The following is a 27959-nucleotide window of genomic DNA, read 5'->3' as shown; positions in this document are numbered from 1 at the left end:
ATGATATTTGTATTCAATATTTTATAATTTTGTGATTATAATTATCTATGAAAGTTCACCAGTGTTTATTATATAATGATACAATACACAACACACCTTGCCTGAGTCGGGAAGCAAACAGATGCTCAGTAATTTATTTTTTCTCTGTAGCTTCTAGGGCTAAAAATAACATTCTCACAGAGACCCAACTTTTACGGAACCAGTATAAAGGAGATGCAATGTATCAAGGGTTGGTGAGAAAGAAAAAAACAGTCGTATTTTCTTCCCTTTGTGGAAATATCTGGAGATGGGGAAGAAAAAAGAACTTAGGAAAAAGGAACAGGGTTTGGAGGGGAGTAGAATTGAGATGCCCTTGGGCTGGTCTGCTTCTTTGGCCTAGCCATTTCTGATCTGTGGGTAACATAACTTCAAAGGGCTTCCCTGGTGTCTCAGTGGTGAAAAAAGAATCTACCTGCAATGCAGGAGAATGCAGATGTGGGTTCGATCCTTGGGTCAGGAAGATCTCCTGGAGAAGGAAATGGCAACCCACTCCAGTATTCTTGCCTGAGAAATACCATGGACAGAAGAGCCTGGTGGGCTTCAGTCCATGGGGTTGCGAGTCAGGCATGACTTAGCAACCAAACAACATACCTTCAACTCAGGACACTTGAACTTAACACTCATCCTTCTGACTCCAGGTGCTATAAACCTTAACTGAATTTGAGACCAAAGTCCCATCAGGTCGGGGAAGGTATTTCATAGGATGAGTCAGCGTTACCTAGCTATAACCAAGTCAGCCATGTTTCAGATGGTGCATTTCACAAGCTTTCCAAGCTGTTTGTCTAGACAAAGGTTTTCTTCAAAGCTCCCAAAGTTATCACTGTCTTCTCCCAAAATGGGTAACAACCCCACTTGTCACCTTGGGAATGAGACTTTCGATGGAAATGTCAATCAGTGGAATCCTTCACAGAATGATCACTTCGTGACCCTTCGCTTTCAGCCATTGCCAGCCCTTTCATGCCCATCATGCAGACAGGCTTCTGGGAGAGGGCAGAGGGCCTGACGCTGCTTTATTGGTCCATGAAACTGTAGAACCATTCCCAGCTCTTTGATTATCATCGCTGAGTTGTGTTTGTTTTTATGCACAGGCTCTCTGGGTGGTGAGATTTTTAATCTGTTCATAGCTATTTAGCTGTGTCCTTTGCCAAAAACCTGTCAGCAGCCTTTTCTTGTTGGGTTAGTCACTGTCATTAACCATGGTCAAAATGGAACTTAAAAAGCGGCAGAAGAAGTGTGTCCAGACAATCAAACTGGTTTTTGCCAGCAGAGCAAGCCTTGACGGGGGCACTGAAGACATTTCTTATATCCCCGACAGTAGAAACACCTCTGAAGAAGGAATCAGATCTCAGAATCACAGGACTAGAAAGGGCCTTGGGAAATGACCTGATTCAACCCCAGGAGTTTTAGTGAAATGAAGAATTAACCCATGCAAGGCAAAAGCATATCTGTTCTCTCTTAAAAGACCTCTAGTAACAGAAATTCTCCATCAGCTGACATTTCCTGAGGACCTATCTGATAGCAGGTTGGCCCTTCTATGTATTATTCTCATTTGATCTACTATCCAACGAGGTATGTATTACACGTCACTTTCATTTTAAAGATGAAGAACTAAAATTTGGAGAATTAATGTATCATACAGATCAGTGATAGTAAATCATCTATGGATGGTCTTCATCCATCCATTTGTACATCCATCATCAATCAGAAAATATTTACTAGTTGCCTATACAGAGCTTAACTTTATGAAGAGGAAGAATCAATAAACAAGCATAAATATGTTCTCAGGTGGCAATAATCACCAAGAAAAATAAAGCAAGGATTTTTGTAATTCAATGACTCTTCACTCTCATTTTCAACCAACATCTCTTCTCCTTTTCCTATTCTAAAGCAGCCCTATGCGGATTCAAATGACTAGACAAATCTCAATCAGAACAGCCATTTGGAGCAGTCAAAGAAAGAAAATTAAACTTGGGAGTCAAAATACCTAGTTCTCCATGCCTGGCTCTGTCATTATTTGGTGCCCTTCAGCAAGCTACTTGATCTTTCAGGCTACATTCCGATTTGTAATGAAGGGATAATACCTACCAGGCAAACCTAATTAAATTCAAGTGAATGGCTCACATAATCCTTTCTCCCACCCTCCCTCATTTGTTTGTTGGCTTATTTATAGGTGACAAATGAATTTAGAGAGATGCACATTCCATAGACAGAATACAGTCCATTTGAAAAGCCGAGAGGCCCTGAAATATGGAATGGTTAGTTTTCACGGGCTGGGTCATTTCACAGGCTAATGAGTGGGAAGATTATCCCAACCATTATGGGGAAGAGGCGCCGATGTCCAGGAATTGGGCCACGGCCCACCTTTTGGCCTTTCAGTGGTTGGCCCTGGAACTGTCATGGCACTGGCGGGTGTCATTTTGCACATGCTAATGTATTACAATAAGCATATATGGAGGCTCAAGGCCCACTAGAAGTTGAATCTTTTGCCATCTTGGATCTAGTTGGTAGTTGGTTCTAACCAGTTTTTGTCACATCCGATCAGTCCTGGGTGTTCATTGGAAGGACTGATGCTAAAGCTGAAGCTCCAGTACTTTGGCCACCTCATGCAAAGAGTTGACTCATTGGAAGACTCTGATGCTGGGAGGGATTGGGGGCAGGAGGAGAAGGGGACGACAGAGGATGAGATGGCTGGATGGCATCATCGACTCGATGCACATGAGTTTAAGTAGACTCCAGGAGTTGGTGATGGACAGGGAGGTCTGGCCTGCTGTGATTCATAGGGTCGCAAAGAGTCGGACACGACTGAGCGGCTGAACTGAACTGAACTGATGGCTGTCATTCTTTTAATGGTTGTTTAAAGGGGAATGCCCTTTCCCTCCAGTTTCATTCCCTCTCAAAGATCTAATGGGAAGCAGAGGGGCGAAGGTCAGTCTTTTGAAATTGCTTCAAGGCTGAGTAAGGGTATCAATCCTGCCTAGCCCTCCCTCATTCATTAAGGACTAAAACCATATGTAAAAATGTTGGGTATACTGCAAAGCAGGAATGGTGATTTTTAACATGTAAAGTACCTACTATATGCTTGGTACTTTTTTCATTTACTACACATCTATCTGCAAGGTACAACTTCAATCACCACTCACTTCTCTATGATATGTCCTCCTTACAACACTATCTTCAGATCACTGGTATTTCAGACATTAGTTTCAAAGCAACAGCCTTTAAAGATTAGAAACTATTAATAACTTGGCACACTCCAAGGTGCTTGATTAATAATTAATAGCATCTTCATACTCAGCTGATCCAGATGGACCCAAATCATGCTCTCTGGACAATGTGAAAATTCTATGTAGTCAAGCAATGGAACAGATGCAAAAATAAGGACATAAATGAGAAGTAAGGACAGAAAGGGTAATGTGAATTGTGTATTGAAATATCAGGCACAGGGTGTTATAAACACTTCAGCAATACAGATGATGCTAAAAGCAATTTTCAGAAATAGGAGAAAGTAACTTTAAAAAGGCAAGAACAAAATAGGAAAACCTAAAAAAAAAAGTTATCTTGTATGTAAGCTTTTAAAGGTTATATGAAGATCAAGGTTATATGAAGATGGGAGCATCTTAAGATCTGCAAGATTTTACTTCAATATTTGAATCTTCTGTTCCTTGTTGCTCCATAAAACATTTCACAAAATTAGAAAATTAGTGAGTGTTCGTATTTTATGTCTCATAAATTGGTCTTTGCAGACACATGTTGATGACAGGAATGACACAGTCCATCATCAATGTGTGAATATCAGTGCTTTTTAAAATATTACTGATAAACCTACTGACTTTAGAGGCCTGAAAAAGATGTGCACAGTAGTAAGACTCATTTCATGCCTGGTGAAACCAGACAGTCCCTTATCAAAGTGCATTTCCAGCTGTGTCCATGTGCCCAGGCATGGGGAACATTTACAGCAATAAAAAAAAAGCTGGTTACTTCAACTTTGTTTGAACACTCATTTTTAAATGGCTTTTGCCTGAAATGAGAAAATGACATCTTTAGAACAAGGAAAACAATGTTTAGTTTTCTTTCTGAACTCAAAATATTAACTATTACTTCCCAAGGTCATTAATAGGGCCAAGTTTGGGAGAAATGCTACGTATAAGACAAGCTTATAATACAGAAATGTCATGGCACAAACCATTTCTATTTCTCTATCTCATCTGCTCCCCTCTCCTCTCCCCAGAGTGACTTTCAAAGCATCCAACAGGATGTAACATATGTATCTTGGATGATCGGCAGCATTTCCTGCACTGACATCACAGTTCTGGAAGCAGACTTTGCTAAATGACATCACTGGGGAAGCCCAGTTAGAGGGAGTCCATACAGATACTCACTGTTGCCTCATCTCTGGAGATGAGAACCTAGCACCTGCCAGAAGCCTGTTTCTCATCCTCAAACGCCCTCCAGTGTCCACAGGTAACCTGCATCCTTAACTCACCTGTGCACAATGATCACTGGTCCAACCCAGAGGCACAAGTAACATATAATTACTGCATTAAGATTACTAACTTGTTGGTAACTTTCAAACTCTAAACCCATTTAAGTTACTGAGTGCTCAAAGTAAAGCCATGCTATTTCATGTCACATTTTTTCAGAGGAAGTCTGCTTTTCTCTAGCTACCATTTAGAAGATAATCCAATGGGGTATTTTATTATAAGTTGAGGGATAAGTGTTAGAAAAGAGTATCTTTAAGGCGCATCTCTGAAAGCAACCAGGGAGAAAATCAGAAAATAGCAACACTGACCAAAGTCAATCAAGTAGAAATACTAACTGTCCTAAGCTATGAAACATTAAGCATGAAATATAAACAACATACTACAACTTTATTAGATTTTTCCATTTTAGTGTCTGGACTCAACTGTGGCCTCAGCAGCCTATAAATTTAACATCTTCGGGTGTCACAGTACATAGCACCTCATCTGATTAGGTGGCACAAGACTAGTCAACCTGTCAACACAGAGTAACCATTAGCATCACAGCTGTGGCCATTTGATATTTTATAATAATTCAATCGCAAATGTAAAGATACTCAGTATTTTGTGGGGGTTCTCTGATGCTGCCTTGTAAGTTATTATTCGAGAAAAGTCTATCTGACCAGGCCTAATTAATGACAGACACCAGCTGATGCCATTTTTTACAGGTAAGTCAAAACTCTGCCTTATATTTAGAACGACAAAGGTAACAAGTCTATGAAGAGATATTTTCTTTTGGGTACCCATCCCTACACCTCCACACACATCCCCCCTCTATAACTTGTCCCATTATCCATCTGTTCAACACCCTTCTTTGACCCATTTGTATGCTCCAAGTAAGAATAGTATTTAGGGTTTTGCTCAGTGCAGGACAAGATGGTATAAGAGAGGATAAGTGGACAAAGTGACAGAAGGGAAAAAGACATTCCCAAATCTTCCTATTTAATAGAATGTTCTTCACAATACCTCACAGGCTGGAAACAGAGGTTGGTGTAAAGAACTTCATTCTGATGAAGAAAGACTTGTGTGACTGAGTAAGGCAGTTTCTTGACTTAGCCTCACTCCCTATCAGATTTTTCTAAAAATCTGTGGGATAATCAGGGAGGAAGCATATACATTTCTTTCCAAGTGGGGGCAACATGACTACTCCCAGAAGGAAAGTTTACAACATTGACTCCAGAATTGGAAGCTGACCCACTAGCCATTTTGGAACAGGCAGCTAGAACTGCACACCATGGAACCTGTCAGGAATCGAGTCTGATGTCTGAAGAGTGTTTTTGTCCACTTCCACTTCAGGGAGGGTCAGTGGTGTCCGGTGGCCGTGGTCAGGGTTCTATCCTTTGATTACAGCAATTGGCCTTAGTTTAATGGCCTTCTTGCTGATTCCGGCATCATGGCAGGTGTTCACCACATCCGTCACATTCTTATAGGACTCAGGGGCCTGTAGGGGTGGAGTTAAACATTGCAAAAGTCTACTTAAAATGGAATCTTTCAAAGTATTAATCTCCACTTGTAATTACAGATATGCACATTCAAATAGCACTGAGTTGGGTTTTTTTTTTTTTTGCCTATAAAATAAGCAAAGATTTAAAAGATGATTAAAAAGATGATTAAGTTCAGTGTGGGTAAAGGGGCAGTATGATAAACATTCTCATCTTGTTTAAAATTTTTTCTATATTTCTCTAAATTTCCCCAAAGAACGTATATCATTTACATAGTAGGAAAAGCAGTAAATGTAACTGAATAAAGCACATACACCAATATCCAACTGAAAGGAAATGTACCAAATGATTCTCTTAGTGGTAACTGTCTTTGGATGGTGGAGTTATTAACAATTTTGATTTTCTCTTATATATTTCTATAGTTTTCAAAATTCCTGGAATGAACACATAACACCTTCACAATAAGGAGAGGTTATTACATTCACATATATAACTAACACTGTATTCATGCACGTGTACATGTGTATATATACATACACATACACACAGTTTGTCTCTGTGGTTTCTAGTAAGGCCTCCCCACCTTCCTTCAGTCTCACCACCAACAGAACAAACCTCTTCACGCACACCTTTCATCTTCATGCCCGTCAGCACAGCAAGCTTGGAACTCTCACTGAATCCCATGGGGCTGTGTGCAACCCTTTCTGAAGGCCCATCTCTCATTCCCTTCCAGTTTCTGAAACGTTCCACTATGACCCCTGAACTCCTTTTCACTGAGTCAAAGGCAAACAACTTCTTCCCTTCTTGTTCAAACACTCCCTTTGCCTTCTTGTTCTTGCGGAAACATGGATCTACCCTGAGGATGTTACTTCCGCCTCCAACTTTCTGAAGTGGCAGCTGTTTTCTCTCCCAAACTGGGTCATGCCATTAGGCTGAGAGATGGGACAGGTGTCCCTGCTCTTCATGGTTCCTTTCAGAGCACTCTCCCTCCTTTCTCCCAGTTCTGAATTCTGCAGTCATCATTTATACCACCTACTACTCTTCTTGCTGCAATCATCTACTAGAATCCGTTCCCGTTGTTACTTGAAGATTTCTAGTTCCTGGGTCCTCCTCAGCCTCTCCGGCTATAATTCTGAACAATTTCAATATCCAGGAAGAGGATCCTTTCAGTACCTGGTTTCCTAGTTCCTTTATTGCTGCTCCTTCGATGCTTACCTCAGCCATTCACTCCCAGAGTCATACCCTAGAACTAGTCATCACCAATGCTTACAACTCCCCCAGTCTCAGCTCCCAACATCCCACGCTGGTGAACACAGCCTAGGTTTTCACCTCCAACAATCCTTTAAATCTCACGAGATCCTTTAACTCTTTCTGCAACCCATCAACAACCTTGATTATCTATCTTTCATTGTGCTGTACTTGCAATCCTGACTAAAGGAAACTCAACATCTATTTCACGCCTCCACCCATAGAGTTGAACTTAGCTGAAAAACACCCAACCACTGAATTTAAGTTCAAGTGGATCCTTGACACTGTCCTGCCAATCACCTGAATGTCACTAAGCCAATCACTCTCTTAAATAATGATTTCATCATACCTAAGCTCCTAGCAAAGACAAACCCCATGAGACTTCACCTCCTTTCATTTCCTCAGTTCAGTTCAGTTCAGTTCAGTTCAGTCACTCAGTCGTGTCCAACTCTTTGCAACCCCATGAATTGCACCACGCCAGGCCTCCCTGTCCACCGCCAACTCCCGGAGTCCACCCAAACCAACGTCCATTGAGTCGGTGATGCCATCCAGCCATCTCTTCCTCTGTCGTCCCCTTCTCCTCCTGCCCTCAATCTTTCCCAGCATCACAGTCTTTTGAAATGAGTCAGCTCTTTGCATCAGGTGGCCAAAGTATTGGAGTTTCAGCTTCAACATCAGTCCATCCAATGAACTCGCAGGACTGACCTCCTTTAGGATGGACTGGTTGGATCTTCTTGCAGTCCAAGGGACTCTCAAGCGTCTTCTCCAACACCACAGTTCAAAAGCATCAATTCTTCGGCACTTAGCTTCCTTTATAGTCCAACTCTCACATCCATACATGACTACTGGAAAAACCATAGCCTTGACTAGACGGACCTTTGTTGGCAAAGTAATGTCTCTGCTTTTTTAATATGCTGTCTAGGTTGGTCATAACTTTCCTTCCAAGGAGTGTCTTTTAATTTCATGGCTGCAATCACCATCTGCAGTGATTCTGGAGGCCAGAAAAATAAAGCCAGCCATTGTTTCCACTGTTTCCCCATCTATTTGTCATGAAATGATGGGACTGGATGCCATGATCTTAGTTTCCTGAATGTTGAGCTTTAAGCCAACTTTTTCACTCTCCTCTTTCACTTTCATCAAGAGGCTCTTGAGTTCTTCACTTTCTGCCATTAGGGTGGTGTCATCTGCATATCTGAGGTTATTGATATTTCTCCCGGCAATCCTGATTCCAGCTTGTGCTTCCTCCAGCCCAGCGTTTCTCATGATGTACTCTGCATATAAGTTAAATAAGCAGGGTGACAAAATACAGCCTTGACGGACTCCTTTTCCTATCTGGAACCAGTCTGTTCCATGCCCAGTTCTAACTGTTGCTTCCTGTCCTGCCTACAGGTTTCTCAAGAGGCAGGTCAGGTGGTCTGGTATTCCCATCTCTTGAAGAATTTTCCACAGTTTATTGTGATCCACCCAGTCAAAGGCTTTGGCATAGTCAATAAAGCAGAAATAGATGTTTTTCTGGAACTCTCTTGCTTTTTCATGATCCAGTGGATGGTGGCAATGTGATCTCTGGTTCCTCTGCCTTTTCTAAAACCAGCTTGAACATCTGGAAGTTCACGGTTCACGTATTGCTGATGCCTGGCTTGAAGAATTTTAAACATTACTTTACTAGCGTGTGAGATGAGTGCAATTGTGTGGCTGTTTGAGCATTCTTTGGCATTGCCTTTCTTTGGGATTGGAATGAAAACTGACCTTTTCCAGTCCTGTGGCCACTGCTGAGTTTTCCAAATTTGCTGGCATATTGAGGGCAGCATTTTCATGGCATCATCTTTCAGGATTTGAAATAGCTCAATTGGAATTCCATCACCTCCATTAGCTTTGTTCATAGTGATGCTTCCTAAGGCCCACTTGACTTCACATTCCAGGATGTCTGGCTCTAGGTGAGTGATCACACCATCGTGATTATCTGGGTCGTGAAGATCTTTTTTGTACAACTCTTCTGTGTATTCTTGCTACCTCTTCTTAATATCTTTTGTTTCTGTTAGGTCCCTACCATTTCTGTCCCTTATTGAGCCCATCTTTGCGTGAAATGTTCCCTTGGTATCTCTAATTTTCTAATTTTCATTTCTTCAAGGATATTTCTATTAGCAATAGTAACAACTGCTGTCTCTGTATACTGTCATACATTATGAACAGTTTTATGCTGCATACTTATCAAAATTTTACTTACCTCTTCCATTACCAGCTTGGGTGAGGCGACACGGATTGCAATTCCCATGTCTGCCAATTTGTCGAGGACGTCCTGGAAATCTAAATTACGTCTTGACTTTGCTCGGGACAGTGCACGGCCCTAGGTTGGGAACGGAATGAACTTCATTTATAAATTATGTTCAATCCCAGCGATTATTATTTAAATTATGTTCAATCCCAGCGATTACATGCTTTTTCCTTGACTTCTTTTTAAACTATAAAAAGAATTAAAAAACAAGCTTTTCCTATTTCATCAAGCTTATAATGTACCTTTTGTTGTAAGATTCATCATATCTTTGTGGAAAACAAATTTGCATTTACAAAGCATTTTAAGATTCAGTTTTGTGTTTTTGATCACTATTATCAAGTAAATACAAATATGTTCATTTAAAATTGTAAATGATAAGTCTATCATCACAAAAACTTTGTGCCATTTGTGATTTAAAACAGTTTCTCAGCCTTAGCACTTACTGACATCCTGGATTAGGTAACTGACATACACACTGTAAGACATTTGGCAGAATCTTTGGCCTCTACTACATGCCAACAGCAAAATTCCTCTCCCTGACTGTGACAATAAAAAATGCCCTGAAACATTGTTGAGAGTGTGAGGGAAGATGATTTTGATCACTGGGTTAAAAATTAGGAGTTGAGAGGCAACTGGAAACAAGAAAGGGTCAGGAAAAAATAGTGCAGTTTATATATATATATACATATATATGAGGGCCTGTCCGGTTGAAAAGATATCCTAGACAGTTTCTATTTTCCACTCCATCACCAGCTAAGAACATTGACGCCTTAGAAAAGCAGTTAGAAAACTGGTCTAGGGGCCAAATCTGGCCTACTACCTGTTTTTGTAAATAAACTTTTATTAGACACAGCAAACCCACTTGTTTATGTACAGTTGCTTTCTACTATGATGGCAAAATGGAATGGCTCCTACAGAGATCTTCTGGCCCAAAAAACCTAAAATGTTCACTGTCTAGTGCTTTATAGAAAGTTTACCAACGCCTGGCTTAGAAGAGGCAATATACTGAAATAGGTGAGCAGTCTGCACATGGGTCCTGATTTGCAAAATACGGCATTTCCTCCAAATCTTGAGTGGATCTACTCAGTAAGGAACAAGTTGTGCTAACGGCTAGGTCTGTAAATCACTGAGAAACACTGTGAGGTAAACTTGCATCAGGTTAAGTTTTATCAGTTATGCTAGTGTGACAATTTCTCAATCTGCATTTTGTGGATTCAGAGTTGAGGAACAGTCCCTAGCCATACAATGAGCTCACTAAGGTTGAGATACTTGGTGACCTCAGTATGTATTACTAGACAGTACATATTCTGGGGATAAACTCATGTAGAAGACAAGACAGATCCAAACCTCAACTTTGTTAATGTTCAACCAAGGGCTTCCCCGTTGGCTCAGACAGTAAAGAGTATGCCTTCAGTGTAGGAGACCTGGGTTCAATCCCTGGCTCTGAAGATCCCCTGGAGAAGGAAACGGCAACCCACTCCAGTGTTCTTGCCTGGAAAATCCCATGGACAGAGGAGCCTTGCAGGCTACGGCCCATGGGATCACAAAGAGTTGGACATGACTGAGCGACTTCACTTTCACTTTCAATATATTTACCCTCAAAATGGAAAGCAATGACTACACTGAAGCAAGTCTTCCTAAGTGAGCTTCTGTTTTCATAACTCACCGCTCCATGACAAGTTGTTCCAAAGGTTTCAGTCATGCCCTGCTCAGTACCAGTAAGAACATAGCTACAGGTTCCCATGGTGCCACCAATGAGCACTGGTTGTCCGGTAAGCTGAGGAAGTACACAAACCAAACATGTTAACATTCAGAACTGCATGAACTTTCTGTGCCTGAGATTTAAATTTCCTCTTGCACTAAAGGACTGTGGAGAAGCCTGGGCCTCTAAATGTACTGCTCTCACAACTACATTAAGACAGTATTTTGATTCTTTGATAACTGAGAGGTAAGGGTAGAGGATGGGAGGGAAAATTGAGGACCAGGAAGATAGAAGACAGACCAAAAGTAAGAGCAAAACAAAACTCAAATGTGTAGGGAAGAGTTTTTAGGAAGAACCATCCTGAGCAAGCGTGGCACTTGCCCTCTCAGGCTTGTTTCCTGATCTGTGAAATGGCTGGTTAAGAGTCCTTCTAACTTGATCACAGCCAGATATCAAAAGGAGAAGAGGAATGAAACAGACTGAGTTTAGTCTTAATCCTGTCTTCTAATCATTCAAACGCCTTAAAAAGATAATCTTAATGTATCTCAATGGAGCAGAATATTCTCTATGCAGCATTTAGACAGCACACTGCAAGCACAGATGAAGGGTGAAGTCGTGCTTCAGAGAAGACTGGAAATCACTGTTCTCATGGATGACAGACTGTTTTCTTTTCACAATTGCTGCTTTCCTGTTTAAATTCGTCCATATTTAGAACTGTCCAAATCATGCCCCCACCGCTTAAAACCACAAATGGCTCAGTACGTACTTGGTAATCAACCGCAATGAGGGGATGGTGAGGAGGGAAGGCTCGGGTGGACCCCTTCCTGTGTACTAACAGAGTCCGCTCCTTCCCATCCACCACATGCTGTTCTACTTTGGCAATATTGTGAGAAACATCATAGATCACGTGCAGGTCCAAGTCATCAGGGGTTGTGTTGAAGACCTTGGCAAAAGCCTAAGAGAGAAAGCTTAATGTTAACAGTGGCCAGAACCAGCTCTTCAGAACTTATTGATTCTGAAAGCCCTGTTCCTGAAGGGAGTGGGGGATCTAAGAATTCAAAATTAGCAAAATTATTAATCTTCATGTAAAGGACAAAAACTGTCTTTAGACCACAGAGCAAGTTTCACCGAATAAATTGCAACTATCTTGGGACTTCCTTGGTGGTCCAATGGTTGAGAATCCACTGGCCAGTGCAGAGAATGCAAGTTCGATCCCTGGTCCGGGAAGATCCCACATGCCATAGGGCAACTAAGCCCACAAGCCACAACTATTGAGCCCACATGCCTAAAGCCCGTGCCCTGCAACCAGAGAAGCCCCTGCAAGGAGAAGCCCGAGAACCGTAACTGGAGAGTAGCCACTACTCCCTGCAACCAGAGAAAGCCTGGAAGTAGCAACAAAGACCCAGCAAAGCCAAATTCTTTTTTAAAGAAACCCTTCAGAGGAAAAAAAGATTACAACTACTCTTGATCTCACTCTTCAGAAGTGCTTCTTCCTCAGCCTTCTGAATTTTAGGGAACAGGACTTCCATTCTCGCCACTGCTCAAGGCAAATTCTAGGAATAATTTTAGCTTCTCTTCTCCCCAATCCTGATACCTTACTGAGTAAGGACACAACAAAAGCTTGGACTCTTTGCCAATATTTTGAATATCTATTACACAACCAAATTATATAGGCTTTGACTTAATTACACTGTTTTAAATCATTTAAGTTCATCATGTATAACTAGGAACAGCCGAGCAGCTTCAACTGTACCTGACGGGTTAAGAAGGTCATGGAAGAGCGGTTGACCCAGGCATAGTTCCCAGCCGCTGCCATTCCCTTCAGGTAGTCCTGACCCTCTGGGGAAGCGATTCGAGCACAAGCCAACTGACGGTCGTTGACTATAATCTTGTCTCTCTTCATGGCTTTTTCCATAGCTACAAGTGCATCTGAAAGGACAGAGAGCAAGTCCAAGTCAGCCGGCTTTCCCTTTATAATGCAGATTTACTGCAGAAAGGTAGACTATATTCAAAACCATTCTAAAAAGAAACAAGTAAAATACAATTTTCCCTTTAAATTGTTTCTGAGCTCATCTACTTGTTGGTTAAGATGTATTTATGGAGAATCTTCTGTCAGAGCTATCTGACACAATGTATGTGGACTCCAAAGAGAACACCTGCTCTCTAGGACTTGTAAGGGGAACAGAGGTGTACAGAATTAATATCATGGTCTGAGTTGCTCTTTTCCTGGCATGTGAATGAGAAGTAGTAAAACATGTATTTCTATCACGGCTTTTGAAAATAATTTTCAGTGACTTAACCTAAAAGAACTGGAGACAAGTTGCTAGATCTTCTGTATGCAAATTGAATTCATGATAAACTGTAGAGAAGTACTGAGTAGAAAGTTCAGAAATGTTAGTCAGTGCTCCACACACCTGCTAGACAAAATACCCTAAACAGGCCATGTTGGGACAAATCATTAAATTCCCACAGAATGAAACGTACATACAAGGATGAACCATAACTGTAACTCAGAGTTTATAATTTCCATGTGCCCATATAACTTACCTCTATCCATAAACCCTTTCACACATCCTACAAACCATCCAAAATGACCTTTATTTCCCTGCCTCCTGCTTTTGTTTATGCTGTTTTCTGGTCATGAATGTCCTGCACATGATTGTTCAAATGTTGTGTGTCTATGAAGTCACCTCTAAAATCTTTTACCCAAACATTCTGCCTCTTTCATAGCATTTTATCAATTACTATCTTTTGTCTTTAGTTTTTCTTTTTAATAAACATGAGATTCTCTCTCATAAGATAATCTGACGGCAGAGTCCTTGCTATTTCATCACTGAATCCATCATAACACCCAATCTTGACAAATCTGCATCTATCATAAATTCTACAATTTAAGATTTTTATTGCTCTTGCTTGGTCAGATAGTAACAGTAATCTGTAGAGTAAACATAAAAAGTGGAGCTTTTACAACACCATACAAAATAATTATTCTCATTTTTTTCCAACAAGCAAGTTAAGGCCTAGTGAAGTTAATTTGTTCAAGGATGCGTTGCCAGTGAGAAAAACAAGGGTAAAAGACTACAAGTAAACTTTCAGCACTTTCTCCCTTAAACTTCTATATGGTTCCCCATAAAATGTACTTTTTAGCACCAAGCCAAAACTTAGGTCCAGAACATACCTGTGGCGACTTGGTGGCCCAAGCCTCTGCTTCCACTGTGGATCATCACACACACCTGTCCCTTATGGTCAATGCCCATCTTCTTAGCAGCATACTCGTTGAAAATCTCATCCACAACCTGGATTTCTGCATAGTGGTTGCCTGCTCCCAGAGTCCCCAACTACAAAAGTGAGAATGTTTGATAAAACAGCAGCTACTCTGGATTGAAAAAATCCATTTAAAAAGCAAATTGGTAGAAACAACAAAAAGATAACCACACAAATAGTGTTTTATGTAATAAAGAAACTTCTAAGCTTAGAATGGTTTCATTTATTTCAAGTAGTATTCCACACAATTAAAATAGCGTACAGCAGTTCCTGCAGTTTATTATATCATTATTTGCTTGAGGTACAACACAAAAAGCTTCATCAACCAAAACTCAGACCATCAAATAGCTCACAGGACAATTTAAACATCATGGAGAGAATGGTCAAATTTTGGGATGGACTCCTCTTGAGAAACCTATATGCAGGTCAGGAAGCAACAGTTAGAACTGGACATGGAACAACAGACTGGTTCCAAATAGGGAAAGGAGTACGTCAAGGCTGTATACTGTCACCCTGCTTATTTAACTTATATGCAGAGTACATCATGAGAAAGGCTGGGCTGGAGGAAGCATAAGCTGGAATCAAGACTGCCGGGAGAAATATCAATAACCTCAGATATGCAGATGACACCACCTTTATGGTAGAAAGTGAAGAGGAACTAAAGAGCCTCTTGATGAAAGTGAAAGAGGAGAGTGAAATAGTTGGTTTAAAGCTCAACATTCAGAAAACTAAGACCATGGCATCTGGTCCTATCACTTCATGGCAAATAGATGGGGAAACAGTGGAAACAGTGTCAGACTTTATTTTTGGGGGCTCCAAAATCACTGCAGATGGTGACTGCAGCCGTAAAATTAAAAGACGCTTACTCCTTGGAAGAAAAGTTATGACCAAACTAGATAGCATATTCAAAAGCAGAGACATTATTTTGCCAACAAAGGTCCGTCTAGTCAAGGCTATGGTTTTTCCTGTGGTCATGTATGGATGTGAGAGTTGGACTGTGAAGAAAGCTGAGCGGCGAAGAATTGATGCTTTTGAACTGTGGTGTTGGAGAAGACTCTTGAGAGTCCCTTGGACTGCAAGAAGATCCAACCAGTCCATTCTAAAGGAGATCAGCCCTGGGATTTCTTTAGAAGGAATGATGCTAAAGCTGAAACTCCAGTACTCTGGCCACCTCATGTGAAGAGTTGACTCACTGGAAAAGACTGTGATGCTGGGAGGGATTGGGGGCAGGAGGAAAAGGGGACGACAGAGGATGAGATGGCTAGATGGCATCACCGACTTGATGGACATGAGTCTGAGTGAACTCCGGGAGTTGGTGATGGACAGGGAGGCCTGGCGTGCTGCAATTCATGGGGTGGCAAAGAGTCGGACACGACTGAGTGACTGGACTGAACTGATGAATGCTGACTCTTACACATCACTGGAACGATATATCCCATGACTGGAGCTAATAGATGATTTAGGGACCCAGAAAATGGCAGTGCAACAAGAGTCTTCAGAGGTTGCCTAGTTTTAACTTTTATCTCAATTCTCAGCTAAGAAAACAAGACCCAGAAGGCAAGAGACTTGCCTAAAGTCATAGTGAATCAGTGGCAAAGCCATTACAATTAGTGTAAATTTCAAATATCTGGTATATTTTTATCTCATGAACACCACGAACTGAGAAGGTATCTGTTTTCAACTTAGATGCTAGAAAACTTTCAGCCAAATCTGTAGATTGTCAAAGTTTCTACATAAGCAATTTTGGTATACATTTTAAGTCTTATAATCATATTTCATTTTCTTCCCATCCACTTCTAATTCATGACACCTTGTTTTATTTTATGAATATGTGCAAGCTCCTGACAGCTTTTTAAAAGAGTAAGAATGAAGCATAAATAAAATTGTGTTCCTTTCAATGTACTCTGGAAAATGCTGGGGATATACTCTCCACACATGGAAGATGTCCCCCCCACCAAAATAAAAAAAACCTGAAAAAAATGAACATCTCCCCTCCAAAGTGAGTGTTACCTGGGGAAGGCCTCTTTTTTTAGCCCTGGCTGAGACTTTATTGGGATCAGCTTGCAACATCCTTCCATACTCCTCACAGTGCTCCTTGTCCTCTGCCCAGGCATAGCCTTCTCTCAGGGACCAGTCCACACCCATCTCCAAGGCCTCCTCCAAGTCTCTGAGTGAGTAACAAGGTGAAGGTCACTTCACAGCCAAGGCAGATCAAAACCTAAGAATGACCACATCTCAAAGGGCAGAGGAAAACACTACGTTTACTGCCTGTGCCTCGGGCAATGTGTGAGACATAGTTCATGCTATTAGCAGTTTTAGTTTTTTGAGGAAAGCAGTTTCATAAATAATTTAATATTAAAGTACTAAATACCACATTGGAGATGATTATAGTTCTTCACATTTTTACAGCCCCTCATACTTTTCAATTTTTATTTACCTCTCTGATCCCGAATTCTATGATGCAGTGATTAAGCAGCCACAGAAAATTGGTAACTATAACAACAATCATTATCTACCACCAACTTTACCATAGTTAACACTAATTTTTCACAGTAACTTATGAAAAATTACAATAATAAATAAAACTATCTCAATGTCCTCAGGCAACATAGGTTAAATTTTAAGGTTTATTCCTACCTTCACAGAAGTACTACCTAGCTTTACTGTATCTGCATTTTGAAGTTGAGATGTATACACATTAAACCCCTAGAAGGAAAAAGCTCTCATCTTCACCTAAGGTCCAGCCCTCTTTCAAAATATTATCAGGAGCAATTACAATGATCAACATGCCCTCCCCACAGCAGCTCATTTCAAACATTACCTATTAGGACAAAATTCCTATCAAAAATATCTGTAAAGATGCTTGGAATTTATTAGATGTTCCAAGTATGCTTTTCAAAGTGGAACTGCATGTCAGGGACCACATAAAATCATAAAATAAGCATCTTCCAAATGTATCAGTTTTACTCTAAGTGTTTTTTTTGGGGGTTGTGTTTTGCTTTTTTGGTAAATAGGAGTTATATATAACAGGAAATAGCTAAAACATTTTAGTATTAATGTCTGTACATGTATCCGAATAGAACAAAAAATTCACACAAATTTTAAAGATAAAACAGAAGATATTAAAGAGGTACACTTACTAAGCACACCCTGCAAAGTGTAAGGTGCACAGCTTTACACGAGATATGACACAGTACACCAATGGCCACAAAAAGGCCACTGCAGGGTAGTCTTATATGGAATTCTCTACTTTGGAAATACATGAAATCGTAGGTGAAGAACAAACTCAGGGCTATCACCCAAAAAGGAAGGTCATCAATAAATACATCTTCACTGACAAAGGACAGTGGTGTTCAGAATATAACCTCTGAAGCCAAAGGATCCTTGATGTGAATCCTGACTTTACTTACTAGCTTATTTACTATTATCTCTTTAAACCTCAGTTTCCTTTCTTGTAAACCAGGGATAATATTAGCATTATTACCTACACAAAATGATATACACATCCACCACCACACAATGCTTTGCACACAGGAAATGCTCAGTAAACATTAACGGATATTATTCTATTTAGAACCGTATGTCAAAGGCTGTCACAATGAACATGAATTGACTAATGTTTCTAACAAACGTTACAGACCTCATGCTTAAAAAAACAATTCATTACACTTCCTGAAAAGTGACTGAACAATCCCTATCTCCTAAATGTCCTACACTGGAAATGAACCTGAGGATCATGTGGTTATTATCTCTCATTCCATATATTGGAAACTTTTGTTCTTACTTGGCATTCATTGGGATGACACCTTTTGACCCCACTCCCACAGGAATGTGGTCAAACATAGCTTGGGCAAGTTGCTCTTTCACAGGCTGAACATCACTTTCATCTAAATTGGTTCTCAGCAAGCGGACACCACAGTTAATGTCAAATCCGACACCACCTACAAAATAGAGAAAAATTAAGTCAAATATTAGCAAAACCAGGTGGTTAGGCATTGTTAGCAGTGGTTACTCACTATGAATAAAGGGTTTTAAAGATAACTGTTTTAAAGTAGCTGACAAAGTAGCTAACAACAACATAATTTAAACACTTACTAAAGTACTCTGTGGGCCAAGGAGGCAAAAATAACCATAAGTAACATTTAGACCAGATATTAAAATGTGAATTATGTGCTTCTCTTTTTTTCTTGGTCAATCTTATCAGGGGTTCATGAATTCTATTAGTCCTTTCAAAGAACCAACTTTTGACTTTGTTGATCCTTTCCACTGTATATTGTTTCATTAATCTTGCTCTTATTTCCATCTTTCTATCTTTCTTGGGTTTAATTTGTTGTGCTTTTTGTTAACTTTTTGAGATGGATGCTTATATCATTGATACTGTAGCCTTTCTTCTTTTGTAATCTGTGCACTGAAGGCTGTGTATTTCTATTCAAGGATGGTATTAATAGTAACAATTTTTACACAGGTTATTTTAAAAATTATCATTAATTAAAATTATTCTGTAGTTTCCATTATGCTTTTCTTGATCCATGGGTTATTTAAATACATACTGCTCAATTTATAAACATGTGGGGTTTCTTCCCCTTAGTTTTTATTGTTCATGATTTCTAACTTAACTTCCACTGCAGCAGGATACTACTCTTTGTATCAGTGGTTCTTAGGTATGGCCCAGAGATCATTTCATGTCTTTAGGATTAACTGTATAACAATGCTAAGACATTCATTAGCCTTTTAAATGCATTCTCTCTACTGTACAGTGAAGTTTTCCAAAGGCTACATGACATGTGATAACATGCTTGCTATGAGGCATAATGAAACATGGAATGTGTCCTTACATGTTACTGTTTTAAACTTTTTCAGTTTTAATTTCCAGTAAGGTAAATATCAATAAAAGCCTTTAAGACCAACCTTCAATAATTTTAAGAATGTAAAAAGGTCTCAAGTTTAAAGTTTGGGAACTACTACTCTGATTTCAAAGCTTTGAAATTGGAGATCATCTTTGTGGCTCAGTACATTGTTTAGTTTTGGTGAACATTCTATGTGCACTTGAAAAGAATGTGTATTCTACAATTCTCGGATGCACTATAATGTGGGTGCACATACAACCACATCCGTATCTTAGAGGTTAAGGTGTCAAGTCTGTAACAGGGTTATTCGCATCATCTGTGTCCTTAAGGACAAATCTGCCATGACCTCAAAAGAAAAACTAAAAGTGCTAAATATTGGGTGCATGTACTTGCACTTTTTCCTCTGGATCTTAGCCTCACAAATGTTTACCGTCTCAACAGTTTCCTTATGGTTTCAACAGATGTGTTTTGGTTTTGTTTTGAAATTTTTACAGTTTTTCTCATTATTCTTGGCAGAGGACTGCTCTAAAATGATACTGTCCACCAAAACTCTCAACATATAATTTGTACTTTCATCTTTTTTTTGAGCAAAGATACTACTTCTGGTCTGAAGTATTTTCAGTGAAAGCACACCACAGCAGAAAAGCGGTGTACACCTAGAAGTGGATAATGACGACGATAATGAGAGTGGATGCCTATCAAGTACTTCCTAAGCGTCTAGCTTTGTGCTAAGTATTTTAGCACAGCTTAATGCATTTAATCTTCACAAAAATATTATGCTGTAAGTAATATTAGCTCCAATTTGCCTAAGAGGTAACTGTGACACAAAGAAGATACACTAGCCAGGGAAGTCTTTAGGTTTGTTTTGTAGCCAATGTCTGAATAATGCCTGGCACAAAGTAGGAGCTCAAATAGTTTTAAATAAATATATGCTTTATTTGATATTTTAATAGCCTCCAAGTGTCCACAATTAATCCTCTCAGAAAATGAAGAAAAGAAATGATAGAACATGATGAAGCTGACATGCACACACAAAAAGCAGCCACGATCTATTCTGGAAAGGCTATGATTCTGAGAAGCTACACGCCTGACAGCAGACGTGCACAGCGACCTTACCTGGGGATACCACTGCTTCAGGGTCATTCATATCAAAGGCTGCCATATTTCCAATAGCAAACCCATAACCTGAATGGACATCGGGAAGACCAATGGATCGCTGAAAGAAAATCAGAAAAAGAAATACAGCTTTCTCCACCTGGCACTCTGGCTGTCTGACAGATCTTACTCTAAAACAGACTGGGAATTAAAACCTTCCCCAAATCAAGCTTCTGTTTTCACGAAATCTTCTCTATTGGTAGAAACTGGGTATAAAAATTCCTAATCATAAAGCTAGATATGGCAGGAAAGACTTTTTACAAAGTTTGACCACTGGGATTTTCCCACTTGCAGTTCAGCCAAAAGACAAAAAAATCCACAACCTTCCCCACCCCCTCAAATCCTGACCATTAACTAAGAAAACGGAAAAGAGAAACGCCTCAGTACAACATGATATAGGAGAACCACACACTAATTTTAATACTATTACATTTTAAAGATGATGCTTAGACATTGACAAATTGTGGTCATGTCAGGTTGACAGGAGTGAAATGCCAGATTTACAAAGGTCCTCAGTGTTTAAGAAATAAGACAAATGTAACACATCTGATGGAATGAAAACTGTACACTGTCTACATCTGGGGCCTAGGGAAGTATCCTGACTCAGAAAGAACGGAGATCACAACATGGTAGGGATACATGCAGACACCTGAACTCTTCCTTAAATGTACAACCCACAACTCTTCACTTCTTCCCCCAAGTGCTGAACACAGTAACCTGCCTGCATCAAGACCTCAAATCACGTCTGCTAGATTTAACATCTACCCCTTATGGTGGAATCTGAAATGCAGACTCGGGTGGGGGGCCCACTTGTACCATCCATTTCTATCTGCAGCATTGCCACCAGCCTCCTTTTCCAATCATACCCTCACCAGCTATGCTGTGCATGTCTCTCCGTTCCCTCAGTCCTAACCCTTATACTTCTTTCCAGTCTTCCTCCAGTCACCCTCTTCAATGCAACCACACTGAAACTTTCACTGGTGGTACACTAATACAAGAATAGTGTGTACAACAAGAAACAAGAGAACAAAATCTACTCCAAAGGTTCTCAAACACTTACAGATTCTGGCCAAAGGCAACCAGAAACTGAGATATTACCCAGATTCAATTATTTCTTTAAATTCCACGGTTATTTCTAGATGTTTGAGGGTCACTGTCTAGATGATACCACTATCAGCTAGGCATGGCCATTCATCCATTTAACAAACTTTTAGACTAAAAGAAAATATAAGTGATTAAAGCTCTGAATATGGACTCACATGAACAATCCCAGGCAGGGCAGCCACATTGCCAATTTGTTTCATGGCTGGCAGGAAGCCACCAACACCTAAAAACAAAATTTCAATATGAGAAAAGTGAACACATTTGATTTTTGGTAGTTCAGTTCAGTTCAGTTACTCAGTCGTGTCCGACTCTTTATGAGACCCCATGAACTGCAGCACGCCAGGCCTCCCTGTCCATCACCAACTCCCGGAGTCCACCCAAACCCATGTCCATCAAGTCGGTGATGCCATCCAACCATCTCATCCTCTGTCGTCCCCTTCTCCTCCTGCCCTCAATCTTTCCCAGCATCACGGTCTTTTCCAATGAGTCAGCTCTTTGCATCAGGTGGCCAAAGTACTGGAGTTTCAGCTTCAACATCAGTCCATCCAATGAACACTCAGGACTGATCTCCTTTAGGATGGACTGGTTGGATCTCCTTGCAGTCCAAGGGACTCTCAAGAGTCTTCTCCAACACCACAGTTCAAAAGCATCAATTCTTCAGCACTCAGCTTCCTTTATAGTCCAACTCTCACATCCATACATGACTACTGGAAAAACCATAGCGTTGACTAGACCAGACCTTTGTTGACAAAGTAATGTCTCTGCTTTTCAATATGCTATCTAGGTTGGTCATAACTTTCCTTCCAAAGAGTAAGTGTCTTTTAATTTCATGGCTGCAATCACCATCTGCAGTGATTTTGGAGGCCAGAAAAATAAAGTCAGCCACTGTTTCCCGTTTCCCCATCTATTTGCCATGAAGTGATGGAACCAGATGCCATGATCTTCGTTTTCTGAATGTTGAGCTTTAAGCCAACTTTTTCACTCTCCTCTTTCACTGTCATCAAGAGGCTCTTTAGTTCTTCTTCACTTTCTGCCACAAGGGTGGTGTCATCTGCATATCTGAGGTTATTGATATTTCTCCCAGCAGTCTTGATTCCAGCTTGTGCTTCCTCCAACCCAGCGTTTCTCATGATGTACTCTGCACATAAGTTAAATAAGCAGGGTGACAATGTACAGCCTTGATGGATTCCTTTTCCTATTTGGAACCAGTCTGTTGTTCCATGTCCAGTTCTAACTATTGCTTCCTGTCCTGCCTACAGGTTTCTCAAGAGGCAGGTCAGGTGGTCTGGTACTCCCATCTCTTTCAGAATTTTCCACACTTTATTGTGATCCACCCAGTCAAAGGCTTTGGCATAGTCAATAAAACAGAAATAGATGTTTTTCTGGAACTCTCTTGCTTTTTCCATGATCCAGCGGATATTGGCAATTTGATCTCTGGTTCCTCTGCCTTTTCTAAAATCAGCTTGAACATCTGGAAGTTCACGGTTCACGTATTGCTGAAGCCTGGCTTGGAGTATTTTAAGCATTACTTTACTAGCGTGTGAGATGAGTGCAATTGTGCGGTAGCTTGAGCATTCTTTGGCATTGCCTTTCTTTGGGATTTTTGGCAGAAATATAGTCAAACTTTTCTAGACTGGATCAAATGAAGGGGTAGTGGTTAGTTCTACAACAGCAAAGTTTTCATGAGTGTGTTTGAGATGAAGTGGGAAAGAAGGTGGCACACACACAGGAAAGTAGTGAGGGCAACGAGACTAATTACGAAACATGCCATCAGTATTCTGTGCAGACCATGATGGTTGCCTGCAAATACTGTACTTGGAGTTGTAAAACATAATCATTACACATTATGTTGTCAATATAAAAAAAGCATTCTTTTAACGGTTCATAACATTTAAAAAAAAAAAACTAGTTTTACTCTAAATGACAAAGAAGGGCAATTAGGAAGTGTTGTGAAAACACTGCATGGAGAGTCAGGGGATCTGGGGTTGTAATATCATCATCATCATCATCAGAATGGTATACATTTATCTCTGTATCTCCCAGTAGTCTTGCAAGACAGGTGTGATAAACTCTTTTTTACAGATGAGATAACTGCAGTTTAGTGAGACTAAAGGTATACTGACTTTGTAATTAGACATAACTGGATCTGAATTCTGGTTCTGTCACTGAGAAACTATAGCCCTGGATGAACTAAAATGACTTAAACCTCACCGAGCCTTGACTTAAACATCTGTAAAATGGAGATATGTTCCTCTTAGAGTTACTCCAAGAATTACATGCCATAAGCTATGTAAATGCCTGTATCTTTACATAGTAAGTGCACAGTAAATGGTTGCTCTTATTGTAACTGTCAGAGGTTAGGTGCAAAACCAACCAGGTCTATCCAGCTAAAGTAGATCCACCTACAAGCCCAGGTGGCCAAAAATGTGATCACGAAAAAGTAACAGGCTTTTGTCTCACTTCAAGCCTTGATCATTCCTCGACAATACTTTTGCATTTTTAAATTATAATTATTTGAGTTACCACTTTCAGGCCACAAGGTACATCCTAGTTGTACTACCACATGTAAAACTCTATAATTTACGTACCACCACCTCGACAGGCATTCCTTAATTCTTCAAACATTAATTTTTCCAGAGAATCATTCACATAGAAAACTCCTTCAACCTGGTATCAGAGAAAAGGAAAAATTATGTCAGAGCACATGGACCTGATATACAAGTACTGGATAGAATACAAACACTGCAGACAATATTTAGTTTGCTTTACTCTTCATAAAACACTTTCACACTACCTTAAATAGCAGACAACTTCTTACAAGATGTTCCCGTCTTTAAATATATCATTAAATGTATTTTACAATATTCCACAAATCATTTTGTTTATTCTCCTACTCTCATAAGCCACATTTAAAAGTTCAAGAGGTAAAATACTTTGTGTGCATGCGGGATGAAGAAAAGTCTTCCAACAATGCTCTCATTAAGGCCAAAGGTCTCAGTATTCTTGTGCTTCTAAAATATCAGTAGCTTTTGAAAAAAAAAGAATCAAAAACTCAGATCTAAACAGACAAATGCAATCATCTGACCTAAGCACACTTTTTCCGTGTCTAAGACAACAGCACACTACACTTTACTGTCTTCTGTTCTGATTTACAAATCTGTACTTATGTAAACAGTGAATTAAAAAAAACTTAGTTTTACAATCTGTGTAATTTTAAGAGAATAAAAAAGCTTGATGATAGAGGCACACACAAGACAATGGAAGATATACTTATGTAACACCAAAGGCGAGAACATGTTAATCAGAGATCAAATATTATGAAGGATCTGCCAAGGAGTGAAGAACCAAAAACTTAATAATCATCTGGACAAGGAAATTGATTTATCAGAAGGAAAACTTCTGCATCTTACCACTGGGAGACTAACAAACCAGTTGATGGAAAACATCTCCAGCACAATCTCCTAAAGGGTAGCATTTATTATTCACCATTTACTGAGGACTCATTATGTGTCAGGCACTGTACTGGACAGTAGGGGAGATACAGAGACTATGCAAGGTTGTCCCTTTGTGCGGCTTCCAGTCTAGGGTGTGGCCCAGACTAGAACATGCAGAGTGTGCAATGAGGCAAGTGCTGCAACAGAAGCACAGAGTTCTACAGAAAAATCTGATGCAGAAGGGGCTCAACAGTCTAGGGTGGCGGCGTGGGGGGGGCGCTTCACAGTTTGTTCCCTTTGTGAACACTAAGCTGGCTCTTTAAAGACAAAAGACATTACTGGAATGGCAACATATTTAGGAGCTGAATGGAAAGATGACATAAAGATAGGAGAGAAGTGTTTTTAAGGAACAAAGAGAAATTTTTAGTGCAGCACATGGTTCTTGTGAGAGGAATGGAGATTAAGAGAGATACAAGGATTTAACTGTGAAATTCTCTACTCTTAAGAGAATGGGAATTCAACACAAGCCTAGCATAAAGGTCAGTAACTTTTTAAGAGCAATGTTTCAACTTTCCATTCCCAAGGGAGAGGTGGTACCAAAGTGTTGTTTAAACAGTTAATGGAAAATGCTGAGCAAAATCAGACTTGCTCCCATGCAGAATTAGCAGGAGAGTGTGAATTAAAAAGTTAAGCTGGGACTGCTGTCAAAACATGACAATGTGTGTCACAATCCTCTTAGGATGATCATATGTTTTTTTTATTGTCTACTCCATTCAGAGAACCGGATTCCATAACAAGAAACTACCAAGGGAAAAAAACAGAGCAAAAGGGAGGTTTACCGCTATGGGCTTTTCCTCCCCTCGGCGTCTAGCTAAGTGCTTTGGTCACAGGGGATACTCAATAATAATACTGAATTAAAGAGTGGAGTGGCTCTCAGGAACTTTTACCAAGACGCAGAATCACAAACCTTCAGTACAGTTGCAGGGTATCTAAAGGGATTTCAAAAGCCATTTAAGAACATATGCGCCAAAACCTGACAAATGCCTTCTTTCTTCACTTTAATGAAAGATAGTAAGCACAAATGGCAAGGAAGCCCCAAAATAACAGAGACCAGGTTTTCAAACTCTCTGGTATCAGGGTCCCAAGTCTTCGTCGGGAATACATCATCCTGTCAGACGAAGAAGACATGTCTTAGCTGAGCTTCTACTAGGTGAGTAAAGGAAGCTGTGCATCCGACTGACCCTCCAGGCCCTACTGACAAGTGCCTGTGAAAAAGACAACACCTCGCCCTGTGACCTTTCTCGTCTGTTTCGAGAATAAAGACTGTCCTATTAAAACTCTGCCTGTCAATTGAAATAAAAAAAACCCACAAAGAGCAGTACAGTGAACTAAAAACTTGGTACAGTGAATACAGGTCCGTAAACGTTACATAAATGACCAGCATGACTCAGAGGAGCGGAGTTTGGCCCAAGCAACTCTACTCCGGACGGGCTGACCACCTAGTGGAAGACCACTGCTGTCTCCAAGGCTCAGGAACGGTCCGTTTACGAGACTTCTGTGTGAAAACGCTTCGCAAAGGCCAGTTTCGTGTCTGTGGATGCGCTGGACGCATTCCGCTTTCTTCACCCTCACTGTGCCGGGACGTCTCCACCGGAGACGTTAGGTCTGCACGGATGAAGCACTCACGGGCCGGAGGGGAACTTGGGGTGGACGCCGGGGACCTGGAGGAAATCCGCTGGCGGCGGGACGAGGCCGGCCCCGCGCGCTAAGGGTCTGGAGGGGTTGGAGGAGGCCCCGCCCGGAGGGCAGGGAGGCGCCGCGGAGCCCCAGCCAGGGGCCCTGCTCGCCCGCCTCACCTGCATGTTGGGCACGAAGCCCTTCTTGATTCTCCAGCAGTTCTTACTGATCTTTTCCAAGAACTGCAGCTCATCATTATAACTGCGACTCATGGTGGCGAAAACTCCCGGCTTCGCTTTGAGGAGCCACTGGCCGCGTTGTCCCGCTGACTCAAACACCGCCTTCCGGCCCTCAGCGCGCAGGCGCGGCCGGTTCCGCAGCAGGGTGGGCGACGGCAAACGCCGAGGTTCAAAACTTCTATCAATAGCGCGCGCGCGCTCTCTCTTTTTCCTTTACTAGTTAAGACAGACCATCCTCTAGCATTTATCTTTGTGGATGTTAACTAGTCTTTGTCTTTCAGGCTAAAGCTAAGCTAAATCCAGTACTTTTTAGTATGATCTAGTTATCTTTCGTTTTAGAAGTGCTTTTCAGAATTGGACAGAGGAGCCTGGTAGGCTACAGTCCATAGGGTCGCAAAGAGCTGGACACGACTAAAGAGTCGGACACGACTGAGCCACTGAACTGAACTGAACTGAACTGAACTGAGCAACTTCACGTTCACATTTAGCATTGAAAAACGCACTGAATCTGGATCAGGTCCAGTTGTTCTATGGAATCATCTGCTTGGAGTTTCAGTTCAGTTCAGTCGCTCAGTCATGTCCGACTCTTTGTGACCCCATGGACTGCAGCACGCCAGGATTCCCTGTCCATCACCAACTCCCGGAGCTTATTCAAATTCATGTCCATCCAGTCGGGGATGCCATCCAACCATCTCATTCTCTGTCGTCCCCTTCTTCTCCCGCCTTCAATCATTCCCAGCATAAGGGTCTTTTCAAATTAGTCAGTTCTTCCCATTAGGTGACCAAAGTATTGGAGTTTCAGCTTCAGCATCAGTCCTTCCAACGAATATTCAGGACTGATTTCCTTTTTAAAAAAAATATAAATTTATTTATTTTAATTGGAGGCTAATTACTTTACAATATTGTATTGGTATTGCCGTACATCGGCATGAATCTGCCACGGGTGTACACCTGTTCCCTGTCCTGAACCCCCCTCCCACCTCCCTCCCCATCCCACCCCTCTGGGTCAGGACTGATTT

General features: G+C 40.8%; 1 protein-coding gene across 1 annotated transcript; it reads right to left on the bottom strand.

Moving 5' to 3' along the window:
• On the bottom strand, nucleotides 1-27069 carry RTCB (RNA 2',3'-cyclic phosphate and 5'-OH ligase). The gene is made up of 12 exons (XM_040234795.1): nucleotides 26881-27069; nucleotides 24179-24257; nucleotides 21746-21813; nucleotides 20448-20547; nucleotides 18269-18425; nucleotides 16495-16651; nucleotides 14399-14558; nucleotides 12974-13149; nucleotides 11987-12175; nucleotides 11185-11295; nucleotides 9471-9590; nucleotides 1-5997 (listed from the first exon to the last, which is right to left on the bottom strand). Exons 1-12 carry the CDS (start codon nucleotides 26971-26973, stop codon nucleotides 5890-5892), a joined length of 1518 nt encoding a protein of 505 aa, XP_040090729.1. The 5' UTR covers nucleotides 26974-27069; the 3' UTR covers nucleotides 1-5889.
• Nucleotides 27070-27959: the final 890 nt, after the last annotated feature.

The sequence above is a fragment of the Oryx dammah genome, unplaced genomic scaffold, assembly GCF_014754425.2.
Source record: "Oryx dammah isolate SB20612 unplaced genomic scaffold, SCBI_Odam_1.1 HiC_scaffold_29, whole genome shotgun sequence".
Taxonomy (NCBI): domain Eukaryota; kingdom Metazoa; phylum Chordata; class Mammalia; order Artiodactyla; family Bovidae; genus Oryx; species Oryx dammah.
Note: the sequence above shows the minus strand (reverse complement) of the source record. Positions and strands in the feature narration are given on the sequence as shown.